The 22,311-nt window shown below is 52.5% G+C and overlaps 2 protein-coding genes across 2 annotated transcripts in view; both read right to left on the bottom strand.

Moving 5' to 3' along the window:
• Positions 1 to 12,083, bottom strand: part of LOC100906401 (leucine-rich repeat-containing protein 15) — a 34,886-nt gene extending 22,803 nt beyond the window's left edge. The window contains exon 1 of the mRNA XM_029110740.1: positions 11,937 to 12,083. Within this exon, the coding sequence (XP_028966573.1) occupies positions 11,937 to 12,083 (147 nt within the window). The remainder of the gene's footprint in view (positions 1 to 11,936) is intronic.
• A 2,724-nt stretch (positions 12,084 to 14,807) lies between these two features.
• Positions 14,808 to 15,416, bottom strand: LOC108863860 (uncharacterized). Its single transcript, XM_018638513.1, has one exon. It carries the CDS (start codon positions 15,414 to 15,416, stop codon positions 14,808 to 14,810), a length of 609 nt encoding a protein of 202 aa, XP_018494029.1.
• Between the last annotated feature and the right edge of the window lie 6,895 nt (positions 15,417 to 22,311).

Below are 22,311 nucleotides of genomic sequence, written 5' to 3'. Positions count from 1 at the left end.
AGGTTACGGAGAGAATTCCGCCGGAAACTGAATGAAAGATGGCATGGCAGACTCTATATTTTGAGGGGTCTGCAACACTCCTGGATGCTAATTCTCCTCGATCAGCCCTCTCATTGAGCTTCATGTCAGAATGATGTGTCATGAGACCGAATCTGTGGTTCCACGGAATTCTCTTCCAACGCTTGTACGTCCGAAACCGAAATCCGGGTCAGGACGAAATTCATTGAGGACAGTTCCGAGATGAAGCGAATTTTCGGCTGGTGTTTCGTCGGAATCTTCATTGAAGACAACAGAGTGCTGGCGCACCCGCTCGGATCGGTTTGATATAGGCGGATGGTGCATGGCAGAGAACAGTGCCAGGACGCCTGCTTGTCGGGGTCCGAGTCCTCTAACAAGCTTAGGGAGTCCCTAACTTTGACCGTGGTGGACTCCAGCGGCACCACTGGCATCACCTTAATACATCGTTCAAACATTGAGCCAGACGACTCGACTTGTGGCTCCATCGGATCCATTCTCCCTTTGTATGCTTTGACCCTATTCTCAGAGCGTACTCCGTTTCTCATGCTAAGGACCGACGCTCGCTACACCGCACCGCCACGGCCAGCGTTCAGTCGGGAGCGAATCAAGAATCCAGCCGCAGGCGAACGTATTCGTCTCCGATGTCCAAGGAATCTCGACGCGGAAGAGAAGCGTCTCAGCTGATCTCCGTCTCGATCTCGATGAAATCTCGCAGGATATTTCCGTCGTGCGCTGGGGAAGGCAGCCCCAGCGAGCGAACTCGTGGGGATGCCTCTGTCTTCGTAGTTAGCCCCACCCAAAGGGCAGAAACGAGATGATGACTAATACATGATTTATGGACCATGCTGCCCGCTCTGGGGCTGCCGCATTCTTTGTTCGTTACTCCTACCGGTTGTTATCCTTTTTGCTGAGTTTGTGAGACAGTGACAGCTATTATGAACAGATGATTGTACACAGCGGCTACCCTTCTGGATTGAATACATGCATCCATCCGGAGGAAGGGTGGATGAATGGAAGCTTCAGCCGCTGGATGGACATCTGGGTATTTGTAGCTGCCCACAACTGCGATCGGAAAAGACGGCATGCTTGTCGGGTCGCCCGATTGTTGTATTGAGTCGTGGATCGAGGACTCCGGAGATGTTATTCGGTCTCCGGGTTTGGGCTCCGAGAATGGATCCATCGAGGGAAATGCCAGAGCTCCATATCTATGTGGAGCTCCGTGCTCTATATGTATCTCCTCCTTCTCGACTACGTCTACCAATTCCGCATCTATCCGCTTCCCGATCTGCTATCAGACGAAATCCGGTACTATTCGATTTTTCGTAGGTTCCTAGACGGAGTAGCTAAGATTGCGTAACGGCCTGCATGAAAAAGTAAGAGTGCTCTAACCAGCTCGAGTTTGAGCGAATTTCAAGCCGTGTCGTCACCCTCATGAAAAGGTTCCATCTATAGAATTTGCTTGAAGCGCTCCGAGTGTCAACAGTCGGCCCTTGTCTTATCGTCGGTGGAACATTTCTCCCCCATTCCCCAGAATCCGTTGTCTGACTTGAACATGACCCCCTCGAGGAGATAGCGTGTCTAGTTAAGAGTCTTCTAAAACTTCTCCTTTCGCAGCATCGAAAGCGTTGTTAAGAGCTCCAATGGAGCTACGGACCTATGTTCCACCCAAATCCCTCACACAAAGGGGGTACCTATCACGGGAAGACTCAGGGCGCACACTGAGACAAACGATTTTTCATTAAAAACTCTATGCTTCTCTCGCTTCCCAGCACGGAGAATCTTCATCGAAACCCCATCCGGACCAAAGCGTCGGATCACCCTTTTCACAAGACTTCCTGCTCACCAGCTGGACGATGATCGCATTTGATCTTTTCGAGACCTTATCTCTGCGAAGCCCCCGCCGGAGAGAAGTTGCAGACGTGCACCACTTGCGTTATCCATGCAACAGTTTGTCCTGTCTAAAATCATAAGCAGCAATCTCGGGCGTGATAAAACAGCCGAGCTCCCTCGTATATTGGGGAATCTGAAGCTGACTGTCCGTTCATGATCGGGGAATAAATCCCCTCGATATCCGGAGTCAGCAGGGGAGGAAGGAAGGAGACCGCGGCTGCGCAAGTTCAAGGTGAAGCGAGACCTCTCCCCTTCGTATACTTCGACTGGGACCTTGAAGGCTCTGACTTCTGATTCGCTTGACGCGGCACGAGCCTGGCGCCTCGCGAGGAACGCGGATGATGGTCTGCTCGAACGAATCCCGCATGCCGCTCTCACGGCGAGACGGTGGCGCAAATGAGAGGCTGCGATGAACACCCTATGAAATTCCGCTATCCAGACTTCGCAGCCCAGTACGTGGTTCACTCATCCTACCCATTCCATATTCCTGAAGGCGCGGATGAATTATTGAGGTTTCTCGTCTTTGGCTCCCTGGAATCGTCGCCCCTACCTGATCCGAGCTGGAGTCGGAAAGAGTCGATGAACGACTGAGGAGGTGGCGTGTTCGTCAATCCCTTCTACTCGAGCCGGAGCGATCACGGTAGAGAAACAACATCGCGTAGCCGAACAGCGATGATTCGAGCGGATGCCTCGCCGTCGTCTGGCTGCCTTCCCGTTCGCCTGGCGGCTTACTTGCTCGGCTGCTTCGATAGATGAACGACGATGGATCCAGCCGATGGAGGGCAGAGGAAGAATCTTCTTCCTTTTTTTCTGTCGTTATGATTGACGCCGACGAGAGAAGAGCGTCGGAACGAGGAGAAGCGCCGCAACGAGAAGGAACAAGGAGCAACCTGAAAGACTGACTGTACGAACCATATTAGAGCCGACTAGGAGAAATCCGTCGAGGAGGAAACCTACGACCGAATCGAGGCAAGAGGAGGGATGAGCAAAATCGTAGAGGAAGAAAATGGGAGGACGCCTTCGATCACCACCGTTGCCGCCGCCGCTGCTGCCACTATCAGAAGCAACGGCGGCGGTGGCAGCCGCGCATCGAGCCGGTCCGACCGAACGTGATCTGGGAATCAACTTCGCACTCGTCTGCTGCGTCTGGCCGCCAGGCCCAGTGTGCGTTTGTGTTATGCTGTCTGTGAGCAGGATCTTCCCGAAAAAAAAGAAAGAATGAGGGGAGCCGCGTGGGGGCAACACAGCTTGCGGATATGATACCGTACGCCCGCCGGCCCACCCGCGCTGCTGTCGAGAGTAAGCGAACAAGGCAGCCACCCGGCTGGTGAGCAAACGGAACGGAAGACGCGAAACGAGCGGGGGACGCGAACAAGAGGAGCTGACGGTTGCAGGAAACGGGGGAAACGGGCGATCCCGCACCGATTACGTTCGCCGCCGTCAAGGACGTCCGTGCGGGAAGCCTCCAGGGTAGATTGATTCCGAGCACAACGAATCTGATCCCTGCCTACCCCGCTCTCGGAGTCTCACGGAGTCCTCAGTATCGGTGAAGCTCGCAGGGGGTGCCCGCCTTTCGCGCTGTCTTGCCACGCGATGCCTCTTCGGGTGTTCTTGCCCTTGGCCTCAATCCTACCGTCCTCGCTGCGCCGTCGATCCCCTTCAGATTCCATGCGATTAAGTTCGTTCCCCTCTCTCCTTCCCGGATCATCTCAATCCGACAGACAACGACTTTCAGAGTCGCAGTGGTATAGAAAAACATCCGGAGCTCATCTGATGCCGCTCCGAAGGAGCACCTGGTTGCGGTGCACGGAGGTCCGTGTACGGTTACGTCAATCGCAATGAACAACGAATGCGGCTGAATCGGATCAATCAGACTATCGCTGGCTGGGTTGTTTCTTTTTTTTATCATCCGACTTGGGTCTTTTCTTCAGTCGACCGGAATCATGACGAACGCTCTCCTTCACTGCTCGAACGTCGGCTCCTCTGACGTAATGGATCTCGAATGAAGACAGATTGAACGGTGCGGCATGCGACGGCCCGCTTTCGGCACCCTCCGGAATCGTGGTTCGTATGCTCGACGTTCGCCTGATTTTTGCTCAACATTTGTCCAGCCCCTGCGCCACGTACAGCTGTGAGTCATTCTCAAACTGCGCGCCGAAGGTCGGAAGCCCGCTGTAGACAGATGGTTTGTTGCTGAAGGTAGCGGTTATACCAACAGGAGCAGCAAACTCTGAATCGAATTTATTTTGCTACCTCCAGTGGTCGCGTCGCAAGCGTCGCCGGACTCCGCAAAACTACTCGCATGGCGATCGCGAATCTCGCGATGGAAAAATCCAGTAGGCCAACGAACGGTCGTGGGAATCTGGGGTGGACTCAGCGCAATATCCCCAGAGCTGTTCAAGCTCGGAGCAGATTGGAATGTCTGGGTCTGATCTCGTTCACGAGGGAAGAGGTCGAAGTGTAGACTTCCTTGGATCGGCTGGCTGATTATGAGATCCTGAGCCTCTAATTGACGCCTCGATCGTGGCGCTCCAAATTCCAGGCAACGGCTAGCAGCAAAGCGAATTCGGAGTAGCGGTAGCAGCTGTTCCACGGGGGGTCGTCTTTTTCGGATCGGCTTCAGAGCGGCTTCGATCGGTCAGAATTTAAGATGAGTCGCCAGGGCGCTTCACAAGTTTTCCAGCCCCTCGGACGATGGTCGGCACTCAGATCCCCTTAATGATGTCTGCAGGTGGACTCTCAGGCTGGATTAATGAGCCAGACTGAGCTCACAGCTCACGATTAGAGACTTCATAATTCATTTACACCTAACGACGGAGTAAGCTCGGACGGCTTCAGCCGATTTGCGCGATTCACGCATGATTGTCCAGCACCAGGTCGGGAAGCTGGAGCGGACTCGCAATCGGCGAGGGGTTTCCGATTGGCTGGAACTAATCAGCCCTTGCAGATACGACCGGAGCCCCCCCCCGTAGGCTACGTTCAAGGAGGAACCCACAGAGATGAGGCGTCTCCCATTCTCGGAATTCCTCGGAGCGTCTCGGAGATCTTTTGACGCTCCTCGATTCGAGACTCCTATTTTCCCCAACTCGCAGCAATGGATACGACTGACAACAACGGGCTCTGACAGATTTTGTCCCTGGAGTCAAGTGGCTCGAGCAGATGCCCACTCACTCCTCCGCTCTCCAATTGGCTGCTGCCCTCCACGACGTCTCTGCGCGAAGGCATGGTAGTGTCGGCATCGGACACTTAGAAATGGACGGAAAGAAATGAATAGACTCATCGCGATGCCCGGGAGCGAGCTTTCCCTTTTTAAATCGAAAAGAGGCGGAATACCGACGACGACTACGACGGTGGTGAGGAAATCGGACCGACTAGCGCCCATGCCAAATCTATCCAGCCCGCTACGCCTCCACAAAACGGTCCGAGAGACCGATCGGAGGAGACACGTACGGAGAGACGGGCGGGCGGACAGACGAAGGGTCACGGACCGAATGGGACAGAGTTTCGATCGCTCGCAGAGTCGACGGAGCCCTGCTCGTTCGGTCTGGCGCCACAAAGTTTAGATTGTTCGTAGCTTTATTCCTCCGTCGTTTTCGAAGCATCGCCACCGCCCCCGGCGACGGCGTCGTTGTTGTTGAGCCAGACACATATTGACAGTCACAGAGCGGGCTACACGAGAGAAATTGTGCGCGCGAGAAATCGGTGACAACAACTTAATAAACTTCACTCGGTGAATACCCGACCAACAGGCCGAGACGACCACACGCAGCGCACGCCATTCAGCTGCTACGTTCTCCGCTCGCATTCGAAGGGTTGCACTCGGAGCTGCTGTCCCATTGAATATCGAATGTTCAGATTGTCCCGCGCAAAGTGTGTCGTCTTCGCGAAGTCTGGAGGCGGCTCCCCGTGTGCTGGGCTTCAGTCGCCGCAAATCCTCGCGCACCCGAAACTCCCGCACCCGGAAAACATTTTCGAAAGGGGCGAGGGGACACAGGCTTGGGCGGGAGATTTAGGGAATGAGGAAGTTCCTGGTCGAGGCATTCGCTCGGGGGAATGTTCCCGAATGTCCTTGGCGCGACGTCCCTTCGAGACCTTATAGGGTTTCGCTTGATTTTTCTCACCGTGACGTTTGTCTCTGCGGAGCTCGGACGAGGAACCCGAGTTCCACCCGGAGTCGCTGCTTGTCAACTACTTCAGAAATGTCAAGTTGTCACTTCGCGATGGCTCTAGTATGGCACTCCACACAACTCGCGAGTCGACTGTTCGGTGAGCGAAGAACACACCTGCAGTGCAGCTGGAAGTGTTCTAATAAGGAACGGGAAAAAGCTGGAGAATCTTCGCTCCACTTTCGTCGTTCTGTCTGGCCCCAAGCATCCCTAGCCAACTCCCTGAGGAGTCCTGGAGTGCTCTCACGCAGCCAGTCCATACCAATGACTGGTAGGCTGGATGGTTGCTTGCTTGCTTGCTCGGGCGAGCCAACGAGCGATGGAGCGACCGACTGACCTCGAGTGCGATGGTCCGCCAACCACTTAAACGAAACCTTATGGGGAGGGAGCGCTGAGACCTCTCGACGTTATTCCCCGCTCCCCCACAGGCCATTATTGCTCGTCGAAGTTGCTTGATAGCTAGAACCGTAGTCAAGCTTGTAGTCTGTAGTCGGAATAGACGATTTCCTGGTTAATATCTGTCAGCTGTCATCAGGGGTTCCCTCTCTAGTCTGTTGCATCACCTCAATGTTTCATAGAATTAGTTGGCAATGGAGCGAGAAGGGTCTGGGGGTAGGGCGTTTTGGGAAAGCAGCAATAGCCGTCGTCATTCCCATATTTCGAGACCCTCGTGAGCTTTCGGGCATCGAGATCACTTCGAATCGGGAACGGACACCTCGGGAAGCGACGCCTCCAATGAGCCTCGGGTCTCTCTTCCACCGAGAGGAATATCATGCTTGGGTATCGATTGCGGGTGGGTTGGCAGGACGAGATGGAAGACGGATCATTCCATGATGCATGGAGCCAAGAACCGTGATCACGAACCTCAACCGCACTTACCTGAATGAGAACATAAAAATTCTCTCGACGGGTAATGAAGTTCTTGAGCAGACAAGAAGTTGGAGACTTCTGTGGAGATTTCTTGAAGATGTATCGACGATTCCTTGTAGGCGCTCACAGCGGTCGAAATATTCCAGATGAATTGGCAAAGGCCTCGGAGAAAATCGCTCTGCTGAGAGAAAATACGAACTTCGGAGTACCGCGTGTTGGGGAGCTTCCGTTCCTCATAATTTCCACGTTGGAAGCCAACTTCCTCATCTTAACATACTGATTCATGGTGAATGTCCTTCATCGTACCCATATAAGCTGGGTACAATGAGGGACATTCACCTATATATATGTATAAGGGAATCCCTCATTTGATACGTCCCTCATGTGCGGAGCTTGAGGGCACTCCGATCCAGTCGCTAGATTCTGATGTTTCCATCCGGAGGGAAAAATGCTGAACCTGACAGGGTTCCATGCTGTGTGGGACATCGGTTGACGGGGACGACCTTGTCACGATCGCCTTCGAGTGTCACTCCGGCCTCTCGAGTTCGTGTTTCCATTTTCCGCTCCGAGAGAAACCACGGTCGATCGAGGACGACAATGCGCTGACTTGATCGTAAATTGCATTACCCTCCAGCAGGCGATTCTCATTGAGCGAGAGAAGAATGCTGTGGCTGCAGCACGAAAAAAGACTTTTCCCACAATCTGAACTATCCGTCATCCGCTCGCTAACCGGCTTAACTCCGGGAGCCAATCAAAGCCTCGGGGAGGAAGCCTGACCAGCAAACGCTCGAGGAATATAGGGGGAGAGAGAGCGGTGCACTGAGAGCGTTCGAGGGATTTCTTCGTTCATGCAGATCGGAACCTGCTTACTCGACGAGGATAAACACCAGCGCGTAAGCCGGCGGCCCCCGTCCCGAACAAAGTCACCCGGAGGGGGAAATAAGGAAACGAAGAGCACGCACTTCAAATCACCGTCGCATCTGTCGTCTGTTGCAGAGAGTGACTCATGGATGATAGCTATGAATGAAACTAGATGTGTCTCATGGAAATCGTAAATTGGACGCAACCTCGAAAAGACAACGGGATTTTCAGCGAGCAACGATTCCTCGCCCAGGGCGAGGGGCGATGGTACTATCCGTAGATAGAGGCAGATCACTTGACCCTACGGGGGGATTGGGCTCCACTTCCAGCGTGTGCCCAGCTAGTGCGAATTCCGAAAAAGTCAGAAGAAGCGCAACTCATCGCTTCGAGAAGGATCGGACGGTGCCAGCTATCCGCGCGAGTTCGGCGAGTTAGCTTATCGAAGGAGCTAGGAACTCACAAGAAAGACGAATGTCGATTATTCGTTTTCGAGAACGCGGAGAAAGAATCGTGCTGGTTCTGCTGGCTTCAGACACGCGAGGGACATATGTTGCTCCCCGACAAGAGCCGACGAGTCACTCATTGGGGACAGAGACATTCTACAATTCATAAGTCCCCGAATGGGAATAGGCGACGGCTTTTGTCAATTGGAAGTGTTCGTCAACGGGACACGTGTTTAAATTCAACGATACGTCACGCGCTTCGTGGGACGAATCTTGAAAAAGTAACAGACCCGGCGGTGGTGCGAGACTTCGGGTCCACGTGATCCTTTGTGTTTGACTGCATCCATTTAGTATCTGAAAGGAATTTGACTACCGTGGATATCCTGGATTTCCGACCTTTTCCAATTCTCCACGCTCTCCCCATCGTCTCCTTCTTTGACTCGTTCTGCTCTATCCGTAGCTCAGTCCCGTAATTTAGGCGAAAGTGTTTAATTAAACTCAAGTGTCCTCCTGGCGAACGTCGGCATTTAGAATGCCTTTCACCCCCTCCTCCCCCCCCCCTCCCCTGAAAGGGAGACGGACAAGCTCGCACAGATGAACAGACAGACGAACGAGAGGGGATAAGAGGTCATGCCCGTCTAACCCGGCACACAAGTGAGAGATAGGGTGAACCAGACTGTCCGCCAACAAACCGACCAACGAACGGACCCGTCCGCTCGCACGCGAACCCGCCCGCCCTCGGTGCAGAGAAAAGGCTTCGTCCCACTTTATATGCCCTAATTTATGGCCTAACCATGACAGGACGAGCCGTCCTTTAGGGGCAGACGCAGAGGTGCCGGCTGAGCGTCACATGCACTAAATCAGACTGGACGACGCGGAATGCAACCGCACCACCGCTGACCAGCGACACGATGGAAAGGATTAGCCATCGCACAGCCTGGAGCTAGAGAGCGATTCTTCGGCGGAAAAACGCTCCAGGTAAAGGTTCCAGATTATGATGAAAATGATGATGAAAAAATCCCGTCCCTCACAGAACTCTACACCCTGTCCCGCTCGGGGTGAGGGTATCGTCCCGTCCCCGGTAGAATTGAGCTCAATAGATCGCAGCCAAGATAATTCACAGAATCCGAGGAAATACCGAATTCTTGAGGGGACTTGTTGCGCCAAAAACTGCTCCCTGAGAACAGCTTTCGTTATTTCGTTGGGAATCTGGAGTAGAAAGGAGAGGGAACAAGACGGGGCTGACATCTTCTGCGGTGCTAGACCTCGTCATCCGAGACTCATCAGTAACTCTGACTGCTGCTCTCTGTTTGGCCGGCTGGTGAGCTTGGAACTTGCGGCAAAAGTCTACTTGTAGATGGAACGGCGAGAGGAGTGTGGAACAACATTCCGTTGCTTCTCCTAAAAACGTCCCCTCGCCAACACGGCGAGAAGAGGGCGAAGAGGGCAAAGCGGGCGCGGGGGAGGAGGGATTCGCTATGAGAGCGGCAAGAAACCGAGGGGTATAGGGGGGGGTACGAAGGAGACGAACAGGGTGCGGGGTAAACTTGGGGCTATATGAACATCTGTTAGATGGTTACAGTGGAGGCAGCGGCGGCAGCAGTTGCCCACGACCATTATTCGCTCGTCTACACATTGGGCCACGAAGGGGACTGGCAGATGGCGGAAAACCGCCGCTCCGAACTGGTTGACTGGCTGACGCGCCTTCTCTCCCACACGGCATTTGTAGGGTGGTTCCCTCCAACTGCTGCTGTTCCTGCTGCATCTAATTGACGGACACCGACACCGCAACTTACCACCACCACAGTTTGCTATGGAGGACCGATCGCCGGATTAAAATGAGACCAAAGAAGGGAACGCCTGTCTTCCTTCCGGGAGGACGGTGGAGGCTTTCCCCTCGAATATCCGAGATTTCGTCATCCCACGGTACGACCTCGATATCGTCGTGTTCCTTTGCCTTTGCGATGAGGATCCTGGAAGGGCACCGCATCGGTTGCGGCGACCGAGGCGCGAGCTCGAAAGCCGATGTGATTCCATCATTTATCCCACGGGCGGCTGGCACCGCAGAGGTCTCGCATACCGCATAGGAGCAAGGAGGCACTGCGACCGAGCAGCCATTCGATGATCCATCACTTCGCCTTGAAGTGTACTGATGTGGAAAACGTCAAGCTTGAATTTATGAGGACTTCTATTCGAACAGGAATAAACATGTCAACCGCAGATCTTGGGCGGGAAGCCATGCGTGAACATCTATTCATTCCAGTGGGAAAACTTGATTTGCGCTCTCGATCTCAGGACTGAACCTCAGGCAGGCCACCGAGCACAGGTGTTGAGGAAAATCTCCCGGCAAACAGAAAAGTCGCCGAGGAAAGATGCGGCAGACGTTTCACAACGACAGGACATGGGCCGAGGAAATCGCTCGCTCATCGTCCGAGGGAGCTCGAACATCTAGAGATCGAATTCTAGCGTCCGAGGAGTCGGAATCCCGGTCAGAGGAAGGATACTCTCGCTTTTCAGGAAAGGAAAATTAGAATGAGTTGGAGGCGTTCCCGAACACCGCGAAGCAAACGGCCCCCAATCGCCGGGGAATAATGCCGCGCACGTCTACGCCCGCTCCGAGCTATGGTCTCTCTAATCCTCGAATGTCAAGCTCCATCTGCAAATCCAATTCGATGCATGCTGATTTCGCTCGAGAGCCCGCAGGGTGGGCTGACTGACACCGATGACGACGCCCACGGTCGACGGCCCTGAACGACAGCCACACCTGAGAGCTACCAGAATCGAATAAATCACGTCGAATATTCCGAATCCCTGGCAGTCGCTGCCTTCCGATTTCGTGAATAAAATCCTAGTCGAATACGCGAGCAAAGTTCCAGCAATACTGGCGCCCGTCAAGGGCCCGATCGGTATGGGTTCGGAGATCGCTCCAAACCCATATTTCTGCTCTCTGAGCAGGTCGCTTGAAGGCCGTCGAAGTGCGACTTGCTGGCGCCGAGCAAGGTTCTTCGAGGAAACGAGTTTGCTCGGCTTTCTGGTCAGAAGTGGAGGTCAGCGAATGCGTACCGACCGATACCCGAACTCTTTGAGCGATCTGTGCTTATGATATCGCATGAAGGTCCGCACTGCCATGTTTACGTGGGCATCAGCAGGATCGTGACCGGGAGGTCGCTGCTCTGTAGCGGTCAAGCGACCGCCCTCCCAAAGTATGAGGACCTCATTCCCTCCCGAGCGAAAGCCGGAATACCTGTTCCGATCAATCGCCAGGAAAGTCCCGATCCGGCTCAGAGCATGCGGGGAATTCCTCCAAATCGTAGCTTCGGTATTGTGTTCGCGTTAAAACGTGTGCATTGAACGAACAGGCGCCGCGGAAATGGGGTCCTGGCTCGGACAACGGGCTTGGAAGAAGGAGCTTCCGCGTGGGGTCGGATTCCCATTCATAGTGACATCTGAGTTTTCGCAGTTTGTTCGATTCTCGTTCCTCGCTACATGAGCTTATCAGCGGGTACAGATGAATGATTCCCTGCCGATCGGGGTATCCGTTTCCTTCTTGGCGAACCCAATGCCTCGCTAGCTCGGAAGATTTGATGATCTGAAAAGGGGGTACTTTTCAAAAAATCAGGACAGACGAGATCTTCCACAACCCGTCCAATGCCTGCATGCTTTCCAATCACGAGCTTCTCGGCAAGACCACGATAGGCGGTTTATCATTTTGTTGTCGAATGGCCAAGCCGGGCTCGAGGTTGACTTCGGCCTCTGTAGCGCCTAGCAGCGCCAAACAGGCGGCAGCCTTCACGTAGCGCACAATCAGCTTTTCATAATAGCTGTCACTTGCCATCTTTCAGCGGGTCCGCTGAGTTGTCGACCGAGCGGCACACCAAGAGAAGTCGCGTGAAGCTCAGCATGATACAATGAATGCCCCCTCCCTCCCCGGCCTTTCCGCTGCATCGGTGAGGCTGCCCATTAAGCGGGCTGGCTCCCTCTTTGCGAGATTTCTTTCATGTTCTTTTCGGCCGTACCAAACAGACATCTAGAATTACTCATCGTGCCGCCTCGCTCCCTTGTGCTCGACGCAAGCGCAGTCAGTCGACCGATCCTTTCGACTGAGGTACTCGGAACATCCAGGGAGAGGTGGCCGGACGGATGGAGCGTTTCTTCACGGGGAAAAAATTCCGTTTGGGGAAGAATGACTGGATGTTCGAAGAAGAACGCAGCGAACTCTCAAATATTGGTTCGCCCGGATGGGGATGCGCTTCGCATACAGTGAGAGCGGACTTACGGCATGGTGGATGGCCTGTTTGCTGGCTCGCTTGTGTGCCTCTGTTGCTGCTATAATAATGACCGCTAGTTACCCGCCATCGTCGTCGTCGTTGCCGCCGCTTGTGAAACTCTCCTCGCACAGAATCAGAGACTAGCTCACTTGCTCCGCCGGTCAGTCTGTCAGCTGCTGCGCTCTTGTTGGTTGAGCTAACATTAGGATCACATTGCTCTCTCTCTTCCCTCTATATATCGCGCCAGAGCCGCACAAGCTAGTTAGGAGCGAGTTAGCCTCCTCCGAACGAGGGAGCAAGGGAGGTAAGAAGCCAAGCGGCGGAGGGGCCGGACACGGGACTGAGTTCGGAATAGGACGAAGACGCCCGTTTCTATCCTCGCTAGGGTGGTAGTTCCCAGTCTCTCTTTCAGCAAGGGGAGAAAACAGACGAGTTTGTACACAAAGGAAGCGAATGCTCCATCTTTTGGCCCGCGAACTGTCTTGTTCGTGAGTGGAGAACGGGGATGACGACATGATTGCAAGCCACACAGGAACACGGGGCCAGGGACCGAGCTTATGGGCCAGCGAGTTCGAGCAGTGGGCCAGGGGGGGGAAGATATCAACATCGGGTGATGGACAGGCTGCTTCTTTCACTAACTTGCAAGTTCTCTATCTCCTGACAGTCGATCTGAAATCGAAACCTTGCTTACCGAGGCACAGCGGAAAGATAGTTCCCCGAGTCAAAAGTAAGTCTCGAAGCTGACGATGAGGACTCGATATCGAGTCTCAATCGTGGGCTCAGGAGAACATGCAGGGAAGAAGTTCCCGGAAAGGTCTACCCGGATAGGTCGATTCAGCGGACTGCAGTCCGCTGAATGGATCAGGGAGCTCGTTCCAGGAAAATCGCGGAAAATTCGTGAAGAGATGAATCGGATACATGGCCAGAAGAATCCTCGCAGAGATCGCAACGGACGGTGACAGCAAACGTATGATCAATCTGTCCACTCGGGAAGTAGAGATCGGTCTGACGAGAAGGAACACTCATCGAGTGAGATGATAGAGGACGGAAACGAGAGCTCCCGCTATAGGTACCCTTCGGCTAGTCTCCGAGACGGCTCCTCTGACAAGAGCCACATGAGGAGCTCTTCACGACGTTTTGTACTTCGATCGGGAGAGCCAAATAAATTTTGCAGAGCCCCAAATGATGCCTTCTCAGGGAAGCATTCGCCTTGCAACACTGCTACTAGGAGACTGCTCCTCGTGAAGTTTACCTCCACTCCGAATTCTTCTAAGGGAAGCGCGCAAAGCAGGATGGATGACCTGAGCAAACAACAGCAATTCCCATCTGCAGGGCGGGCTACTTTCAGGCCTGCGCAAACGATCCCCGAGCTACGCTTTTGAGCTTAACGCTCGAATCCCATCGTGCTAGGAGGATAGAGTCTTTTGATCCTCATTCAGCGAAGGAGACTTTCCGGCTGTATGTTGCGTTCCCGGAGAAACCTCGCGTTTCCCCGCAGATGGAGGTTGATCGACATGTAACGCTTTGGCGACCTCTCAGAGAACAAGCGACATATTCACTTCACTGACAATCAGAAATATTGAGCTCCTCCGATCGGGCCCAGAATCGCTCCCCAGAGGTGTAGTCCAGCTAAACCGAGCTAAAGCATGAGACTCTTACAAGGTCGGAGTGCCCCAGTTGGCCGCGACCCTTTGGCCGCGAGACGTTTGGCCGCGAGAAGTTTGGCCGCGGAACCGTTCGGCCGCGGTCTGGATTGGGTGGAAACACCCCCAGTGATTTTGAAGACGTTTCACGTCAAAAAACATGAGCGGTGATATCACCGGAGTACCGACACTTTCCAGTGAGTATGGCGATATTATCATGGATCCTAGCTTGAGAAAGTTTATCGAGTGCCTATACTGCATACCTGTCGATTCCGAACGGTAATCCCGTTCTCGGATGCAATGACTCGGTGCGCGTATGCGCTCAGGCTGACCGATTACGGTCGAACTAAGCGCGATCCACCCTCCTCTGCCCCATGAATAAGACTTCACGGGACCTTTCGAGGAATACCAACTTCCGAGCGGCAATGATATTTCCGCCCTTTAATTCATTGCTCCTATCAGCAAAGCAATCGATACTTTTTGGAGTGCTTGATTTCACACAAAGACTTGTACGTCTCCGCAGTCACGTTTCAAAGGCTATCATAACCACATCGTTTGACAAGAAGAAGTGGCTACACCAGTCATCGGTAGGGGTCCTCAAAGAAAACACGATGAAGGTTTCAAACCTCAACATGAAACGTGGATGCCTTAGCGCATCAAAGCCCCAGCCCCTGTCGCGCAGGACGCCTCCATCCTGAAATTATTCGCTACCCCCCGCAAGAAGTCCATCGTCATACGGTTGTTGTATTCATTGACAACCTTTAGGATGCGCTCGTCAGCTGCGATATACTTTCTGCGTTTCGGGTCCGGTTGATGACCAGCCACGAAACATCCGTAGTCGACGTCCCGAGCCTGCAGGGCTTTTCGCAAACCATCGATGAATTTCCATAGGCTCGGGTGGTCAACTCCGAACTCGCCTTGCAGCCGCCGATGGGCGGCCTCGGCAAAATTGTTCGCTCGGCCATCCCCATCCAGGGTGCGTTGGTATACGGACCACAGAGCGATCGGAAAACGCGGATCGGCGCGGGATACTTCTCTACCGGGTGCCAATCTTAGGCGACCAACATAGTTGTCTCCGAAGTATTTGGGGACTGGCATGAGTTCTTCGGGTAACTCCGGCACCAGTTCACTTATGGCAACGTCAACGTGCTCCGGGGGAGCGAATGCTGCGGCAGGTATCATACGGGCGTATGGAGCGAACTCCGCGTCTTGGTTACAGCGTTTTATGAGGCCGAGATCCATCAACTTCCCCTTCATGTTCTTAACCCAATGGAACAACAACATTCAACAAGCGTTCATCTCGGCACCGGAGAAGGAGGTTCTGAAGGCGTCGATCAAGCCGAGTTCGAAGTCCAAAGAGATTTTGGTCGGCTTGAACAAGGAGCCAAGCGGCACAAAGGAGTTGAATCATGCGCGTGTATGTAGCCCGGCTCTCAATCGGCAGGAGTGCGTAGCGCATCTTGGCCACCCGTCATTGTTGATTTGGAAATCGTTCTAATCGGTCGCATCATACACGACACACACCATGGCTACTAAATCCGCAATGTGCACTACCTGGGCTATATCGTTCCGAAGCGAACATCCCGACTCGCTCTTCGAAGCAACTTCATCCGTTTTTACCGATCTTTTCGAGATCGAACAATTCTGTTTGTACGAACGCACCAGGAGACATCCTTTACCGGCGGTTCTCCCATGCCACTGAAGGGAGTCGCATTATCATGCGCTCATTCTCAGCCGGTCGGCTATTCGAGGCACCGATTATTTTCAGGAAAAGCTTGCCCCACCACAGTGGGATAACGCCCGGGAGCGGGACATTTTCTCTCGGCCCTCGGAGCGAATCACTCTGGTCCTGATTTTTTACTTCTATTGAAAATCAGGATATTTCAATTGCGGCCAACGGATTTTCCTCATGGTTTCCCTATGTCGAGGCGCACCACTCGGCATAGGGGGCCACTTTCTCTCATTTTTTCTCATTTGGTCATCTTTTCTTTTTAAATAAAACACTGGAAAAAAAACAAGAAAAAACAAATTAAGACAACCCCAAAAAATATGAATGAGAAAAAAAGAATCATGATTGCGAAAAGAAACAAAAAGAAATTACAAATGAGAAAAAAATCCTCCACTATTGTCTACTATTTTCATTGTAAACATCATCATCATCTCTCTTAATATCTCTCATGATTGTTGTTTCTCTGTACATAATCATCATCATACGGAGACTCTCCGATCTCTTCATCATTGTAAATATCATAATCTTCATAATCATCATCATCCGTTGCCATTCATTCATTCATTCATGGTGGCATCGGGCTAATTGAGCTCTACACAACACAATTGAAAACATTGAAAACACTGAATTTCCTCCAATTCAACTTTAAATTCCACCTCAACCCTGAGTCCACGTAATTCCACGTAGTTTCATTTAACTTCGCCCTAATTCCGTCTAATTTCGCCTCAGTTCGCCTAAATTCCGTCTGATTCGGTCTAGTTCCGTTCAAGTCCGTCTTATTACACCCGATATCCGTCTAATTTCATCTAATTTCATCTAATCTCACCTGAATTCGCCTAAATTCCGCCTAAATCCATTTAACTCCGTCTAACTACAGGTCATCGTGGAGTTTTCGGGAATCCTTCGACCTGCCGCTGACAACGATGGTTGACGATACTTCGCATCTTGCCCGAAGCAAGCTTCGGCTCGGAAAAATGGAGGCTTGATCTGTGTGCTGTAAAATGCGGATGAGAGCATGGTATCTTAGACAATCATTCACGATCTTTGTTTGTTATATGTGGTTTTCCCCCAACGGAAGACAGATGATTGTGGAGATGATGCAACTGTTGTGAGTGAACGGGTTTTCTCACAAGTAATCATGAATCATGATCGTGCCTGATCAAGCCTTTCGACGTATATATGTAGAGGTCGACGGCAGCTTCGCTCCACGGGCGACTGAAGACCCAAATAAAGTTTTTCTAGTTCTCACAATGTCTTCGTGCTTACTACTCAAGAATGCAGTGCACATGCCTCTATCCTGACCTCGTATTCAAGATGGAGGCATCAAAAATCTTCTTCGATATTCTCGAAGAAATACCAAAGAGGACCTCGGCTCTGCCTTAGATCGGATATTCGAGATCGAGGATTGCGGAGATGAACCTGCGTATCACTCTTCTGAGCTCCGACATCCGAACCGCAACCGGGGCCGCAAAAAAATGGAAGGAACGCAATGCGCAGCCTCACATGGATGGGCGCGCACAAATGGATAGGAATAGATTGGTTCGAAACGACATCATATGCATATTCTCCGTGCACATTCAGCCGGCTTGCTGCAACAGCGCGAGGCACTCGTCGTATAGAACCGTCCGGACTCTTTTCATTTGGCTAATCGGTATCAGTGGTCGCCGAGCAGAAGAAACTAATCCAATATGAATAACAACTTTTCTCCATGTGGTATGTGCGAAATGTATCGCAAGAATTGAGGAAACGGCGAGTTACCTCAAGTCTGGACCGCGAGCCGCGGCAGCAGACCAATCTTCGAATTGCCATGCTTCCTCGAAGAAAAATATTCTCACCTGTGAGTCTATTCACTGCTCATTCCCAGGAAACTTCCAGCACGGCTCTTACGGCCGCCAGCCTTCTCAAGGCCACTCACCGAATCCTACCACTGCTCCAGAAGTTAAGGCCGTGCAACCTCCGAGGAAGATTTCTCTGCCATCGACAGCGATTGGAAGCCAGCTTCTTGAAGGAGAATATGAGGAATGGAATCGCGTCGCGCCAACCAGAACATGAGGACTGTTTGGAGAATATTTCTAAAGCACACCAACTAACCTTACTTTTTTCACCATGCTCTCACTTCTGCGACTTCCCTGACCTCACGCTTAGCTCGAAGCCGACAGAGAAGGACCTCACGGACAGATAGTGGGTGGACGACGATGTCAAAGCTCACACGAGAGTCCGCGGATCTATAAGAAAGGAGAGATTAGGTGACTCAACAGGGAGACCGGTACTGGTCATTTGGGCGAAAAGTCAAAAGGGCGCGAGCTCCATTTGGGCGCAATGTCATTTGGGCGCAGCGCCATTTGGGCCCAATGCCATTTGGGCGCAATGCCATTTGGGCGCAATGCAATTCGGGCGAGATGCCGTTTGGGCGAAAACCTTTTTGGGCGAATCCCATTTGGGCGAAATGCCATTTGGGCGCCGAATTTGTAGGATCTCTCATCTGAGGAAGCTGATCACTCATGGGAAATCGACAGGAAACAGGACCTGGTGATCGCAAGAATGAAAACACCTTGTGAATGCGCTCCTCGGCGCAGCTTTCGAGAGTTTACTCTTGGGTTATCGTTTTCTCGCTTTCATTGCCATAGGCGACATATGCCACCAACATTGTTGGCATACGGCAGACTGATGATTAACCTCGTAACTTTAATTTACACATCTTTTTACGAAGACGAGCAGAACTTGACGAACGACAAGTTACGACTCCATGAAGAAGTTGTGCGCGATACCGCGCGGGTACTCCACGTGAGTCCTGTTCGAAACGTCCCGCACGATCTCTAAAATCCTCCTGTACGTACTTGTTGCGCTTCTTAGAACTTGGAGCACCTCCGAGGAATTGTTCGAACTGGAAGTCTCGGTTTTTCTGTATCCTCCTCAAGCATCCAGCCTTCGTGAATAAGTTTTTCGCCTGTCGTGCTCGAGTCGGACGCGGACGGTTCATGTTCGATTCCGCATCGGCTCGGGCCCGAGAGCAGTGAGTCATCCACCGCTTTTGTCAGTCATCGTAGCGTCTTCGGGAATCCTTCGATCGTGTGCCGCTGACAACGATGGTTGACAATACTTCCCATCGAGGTCTGGGCCCCTTCTGGTGTCCGGGGTTGCGACGCGAGACGCCTCCTAGAGTTGATCTCCCCCCTGGACGGATCGTGGGCTTCCAGAGCAGACCAGAACCTACTTTCCGTTAGTTGTATGCTAAGTCTGAGAGTTGGGAGCTGCCAGGATATCCTCATGAGGATTTCCAGACTCTTATGGGTAGTCAGTAGTCCTCCGGCGGTAATCTTCGTCGGGACACGACTCCGGGACCATTTTTCTTTCCGTTTCCAGCGTCACTCGGGGTGGACGGCATTCCGCTTGAGAAATCGGATGCACTCAGAACGGAACTTCCCGCGGTCCTAGTTCAACTCGTCGAGGCTTTTGAAATTCACAAGGCCGAACACGCGAAATCATTGGATTTTCCCTTGGTGGAGCTCGAACGTGGATTGACGGAATGGGAGGCTCCTTCAACGGTGAGCGAGAAATGCCGAGCTGCGAGGAAGCTCTTCGCTCTCGTATTCGCTGGGCTGCGCCGCATGAATTCCTGAGAATGTGCGCAACTTATACGGAGATTGACTGATAATCTCACGAATCTAATTAGGAGAGAGCCATCCAAAAGAGGCTTGATTCCTGCAAAGAGGGATTGATTCAAGCGCAGGAGAATATCGGGCACTTCCATTCTTCCAATGAAAAAATCAGAGAGCTGATAGCTTCCACAGGATACCGTGGTGGAGTCGACTCGCCGGCTGGGAGAAGAAACTTAGCGGGGGCTTTCGAGAAAATAGTGAGTTTTGCACGAACGTGCAGATACAAAGTTCTTCTCCCGCCAGCTATCGATGAATCTTCGCAAATGTGGTCAGCGATTGGCCGAGATTGATATCGGAGTATCCAACTTCCCAGATAAGAAATTTCCAAGCGAAACTCGACTTCCTCGAGAATCTGATAAAGACGATCGAAGACGCGGTCTCCACGCCACAAGGGAGCGGCGCATCGACGGATGACATCTCCAAAATTATGAGCGACACCGAGTTTTACATGATGAGAGCCTCCCGCCGCATGGCCGCCCTCACTCACAAAGTCCGGGGTCTGGGGGAACGCTCACGGGCTCTCCTCGGAGGCTCGACTGACAATACACGAGTGTGACTCATGTCGCTCACGAGATATTCTCCGCTAGCAGTTAGCGAGCAGGAATCCGTTCCCCGTGGTTGAAACCTGCTGAATTGGGTTAAACTCTACGGTAAGGGGGCCTACGTTTCAAATGAGTCCCGTCGAGCGAGCACCGCGGCGCATCGCCTGCTCAAGCGCTGACTCCTAGGAAATCGTCGACGCTCGGATCGATGGTCGATCAGGTCTTCATCGCGTTGGAACATGCAGTCCGCGAATTTCTAACCTCGATCGGGGAACATTATCTTGGAATCCCGCCCGGTCGCAATTTTCCTCCATTTATCCTCTGATGATCATGCCGTTTTTTGTTGGTTGCCAATCCTCGGAATGGCGCCCCTCAAGGGTCTCCATTGTCTTAGTGGTAACGAGCCGGAAAGGAGCTAGAACTTGGACCGCACCCTGTTGGGAAAACTTGTCTATCAGATGTAAGTGCGCCCATCCGGACGATGTGCCGCTCTGCGGCGGCTGATATGTATTGGTCCAGAGCTCCGGAATCAGCTGATACTCAGCTCACCATCACGGTCACCATGCCATCATTGAGATCACAAGCCTGTTGTTCACTAGTAGTCGCGAACGCGTGTTGAGTCACCGTCACCTCACCTAGCCCACCTGACAAAGACACGAACTGGCCTAGAATCTCGGGAGATTCCGCTTTCATCGGATCCCAATCCGTCCCTGGTGGCTTGGATCCCGAAGAGTATCGTGGAAACCATGACTGTTCCTGTGGCGGCGGGCTACAGATCCGGAGTACGGAGGTTTCGTCGGAAGCGCGTTGGACCTCGTCCCCTACCCACGGATCGTAGAGAAGTAAATGACCTCCTCAACCGGCTCAAATCTGTGGTGAGGAAAAGGCCGCTCTAGTGTGTACATCCAGTACCAATGGTCTTCGCGTATCCGAAGTAGGGGCAAACGCATGTTATACATATGCAGTTTGCGCAGCAGCGATGATCCCGGAGGGTAGACCGTCGCATCGCAAACGACGGGAACGTATGGCCATCCGAGGCCTCGGTCGCATATTGGTCCAACCGCCGTACACCCTCGTCCGACGACGTGTCGTCCTGACGTCAACCGAGTCACAAGACTCATTCCAATGACTCCCAGTTCTTCGCGGACTGCTCCAGCGGGATGGCCGTCGGTGTTCACGGGACCTAGCCAAACTATGGGATGCATGCCTTTCGACTCGTTTCGCTCCTCTCCCTCAGGGCTGAGCTCTGACCCTTCGCTCGGACTCGAAGCAGGGCCACGACTAGAGCCTAGCTATCCGGGCTCTGACCAATCAATTATTATTCATCATTTACTTCCCCCATCATCGAGGGCCACCCTCCAGAATTATGCGAGAGGAATGGGAAGCAAGTTTTTTCTCCGGGTCGCAGGAATGCAGAAATTTTCAGCCGCGGAACTTATGCAGGGTTGATACCGCACATTGAGGACCGGATGCTGAGCGTACGTGCCTCGAGCCGAGCTCTGGAAACCTTTCCAGGAGGGAACTTAAAAATGTCTCTTAGTGCCCATCCGGGGTGGAACTGTAAGAGATTTGTTCGGCACAGAATTTTTTTTCCGTCCGCTCATGAATTATTCAACATCGATGTGGCAGCTACAGCAATACTGGACCGACTTGACAATCCATCTCTCTGTCGGTGGCCGAGTTCAAGGCTCTACAACTCCGGCGGGCTCCGGTCGAAAAACCTGCGTATTGGCTCCTCGGGAGGAACGAGCAACTCTTACGAAAGAAGAAATATGAACAGGAGGGCATCAGAATCGAGAAAACTCATATATCCCATTGTCGCGCTGGGATATCCCGGATGAAAGACACCGACTGACTCGTACATCAGTCCAAAGATGATCCAAGACCCTTGAAAGCCGGCACAACCTGTTCCGGATGCGTCTGTGTGTATCATTCGTACGACCTTGCTTGATTATCAGTCAGAAAGGTTTTAATTATGTGGGTTTCTAATTATGTTTCAATTACGCTCCGATTATAATTAGATATAGTGATATAGTCCTCATGCGCCGAATTTCGAGAATCCGTCTTCAACTCGTCTTCGCATATCCTTGGCCCGGGATGGTCTGATTGTGGGATGGGACCCTAACAGGACGATTCGAAGTATGTTCAGTGCGCGAGTACTTTCAAGCTTGAACGCGAACTCTCGAAAAGTTGCACCGACTACCGCGGTTAACCCGATCCCC

This window comes from Galendromus occidentalis, unplaced genomic scaffold, assembly GCF_000255335.2.
Source record: "Galendromus occidentalis unplaced genomic scaffold, Mocc_1.1 scf7180000077086, whole genome shotgun sequence".
In the NCBI taxonomy this organism is placed as follows: Eukaryota; Metazoa; Arthropoda; class Arachnida; order Mesostigmata; family Phytoseiidae; genus Galendromus; species Galendromus occidentalis.
Note: the sequence above shows the minus strand (reverse complement) of the source record. Positions and strands in the feature narration are given on the sequence as shown.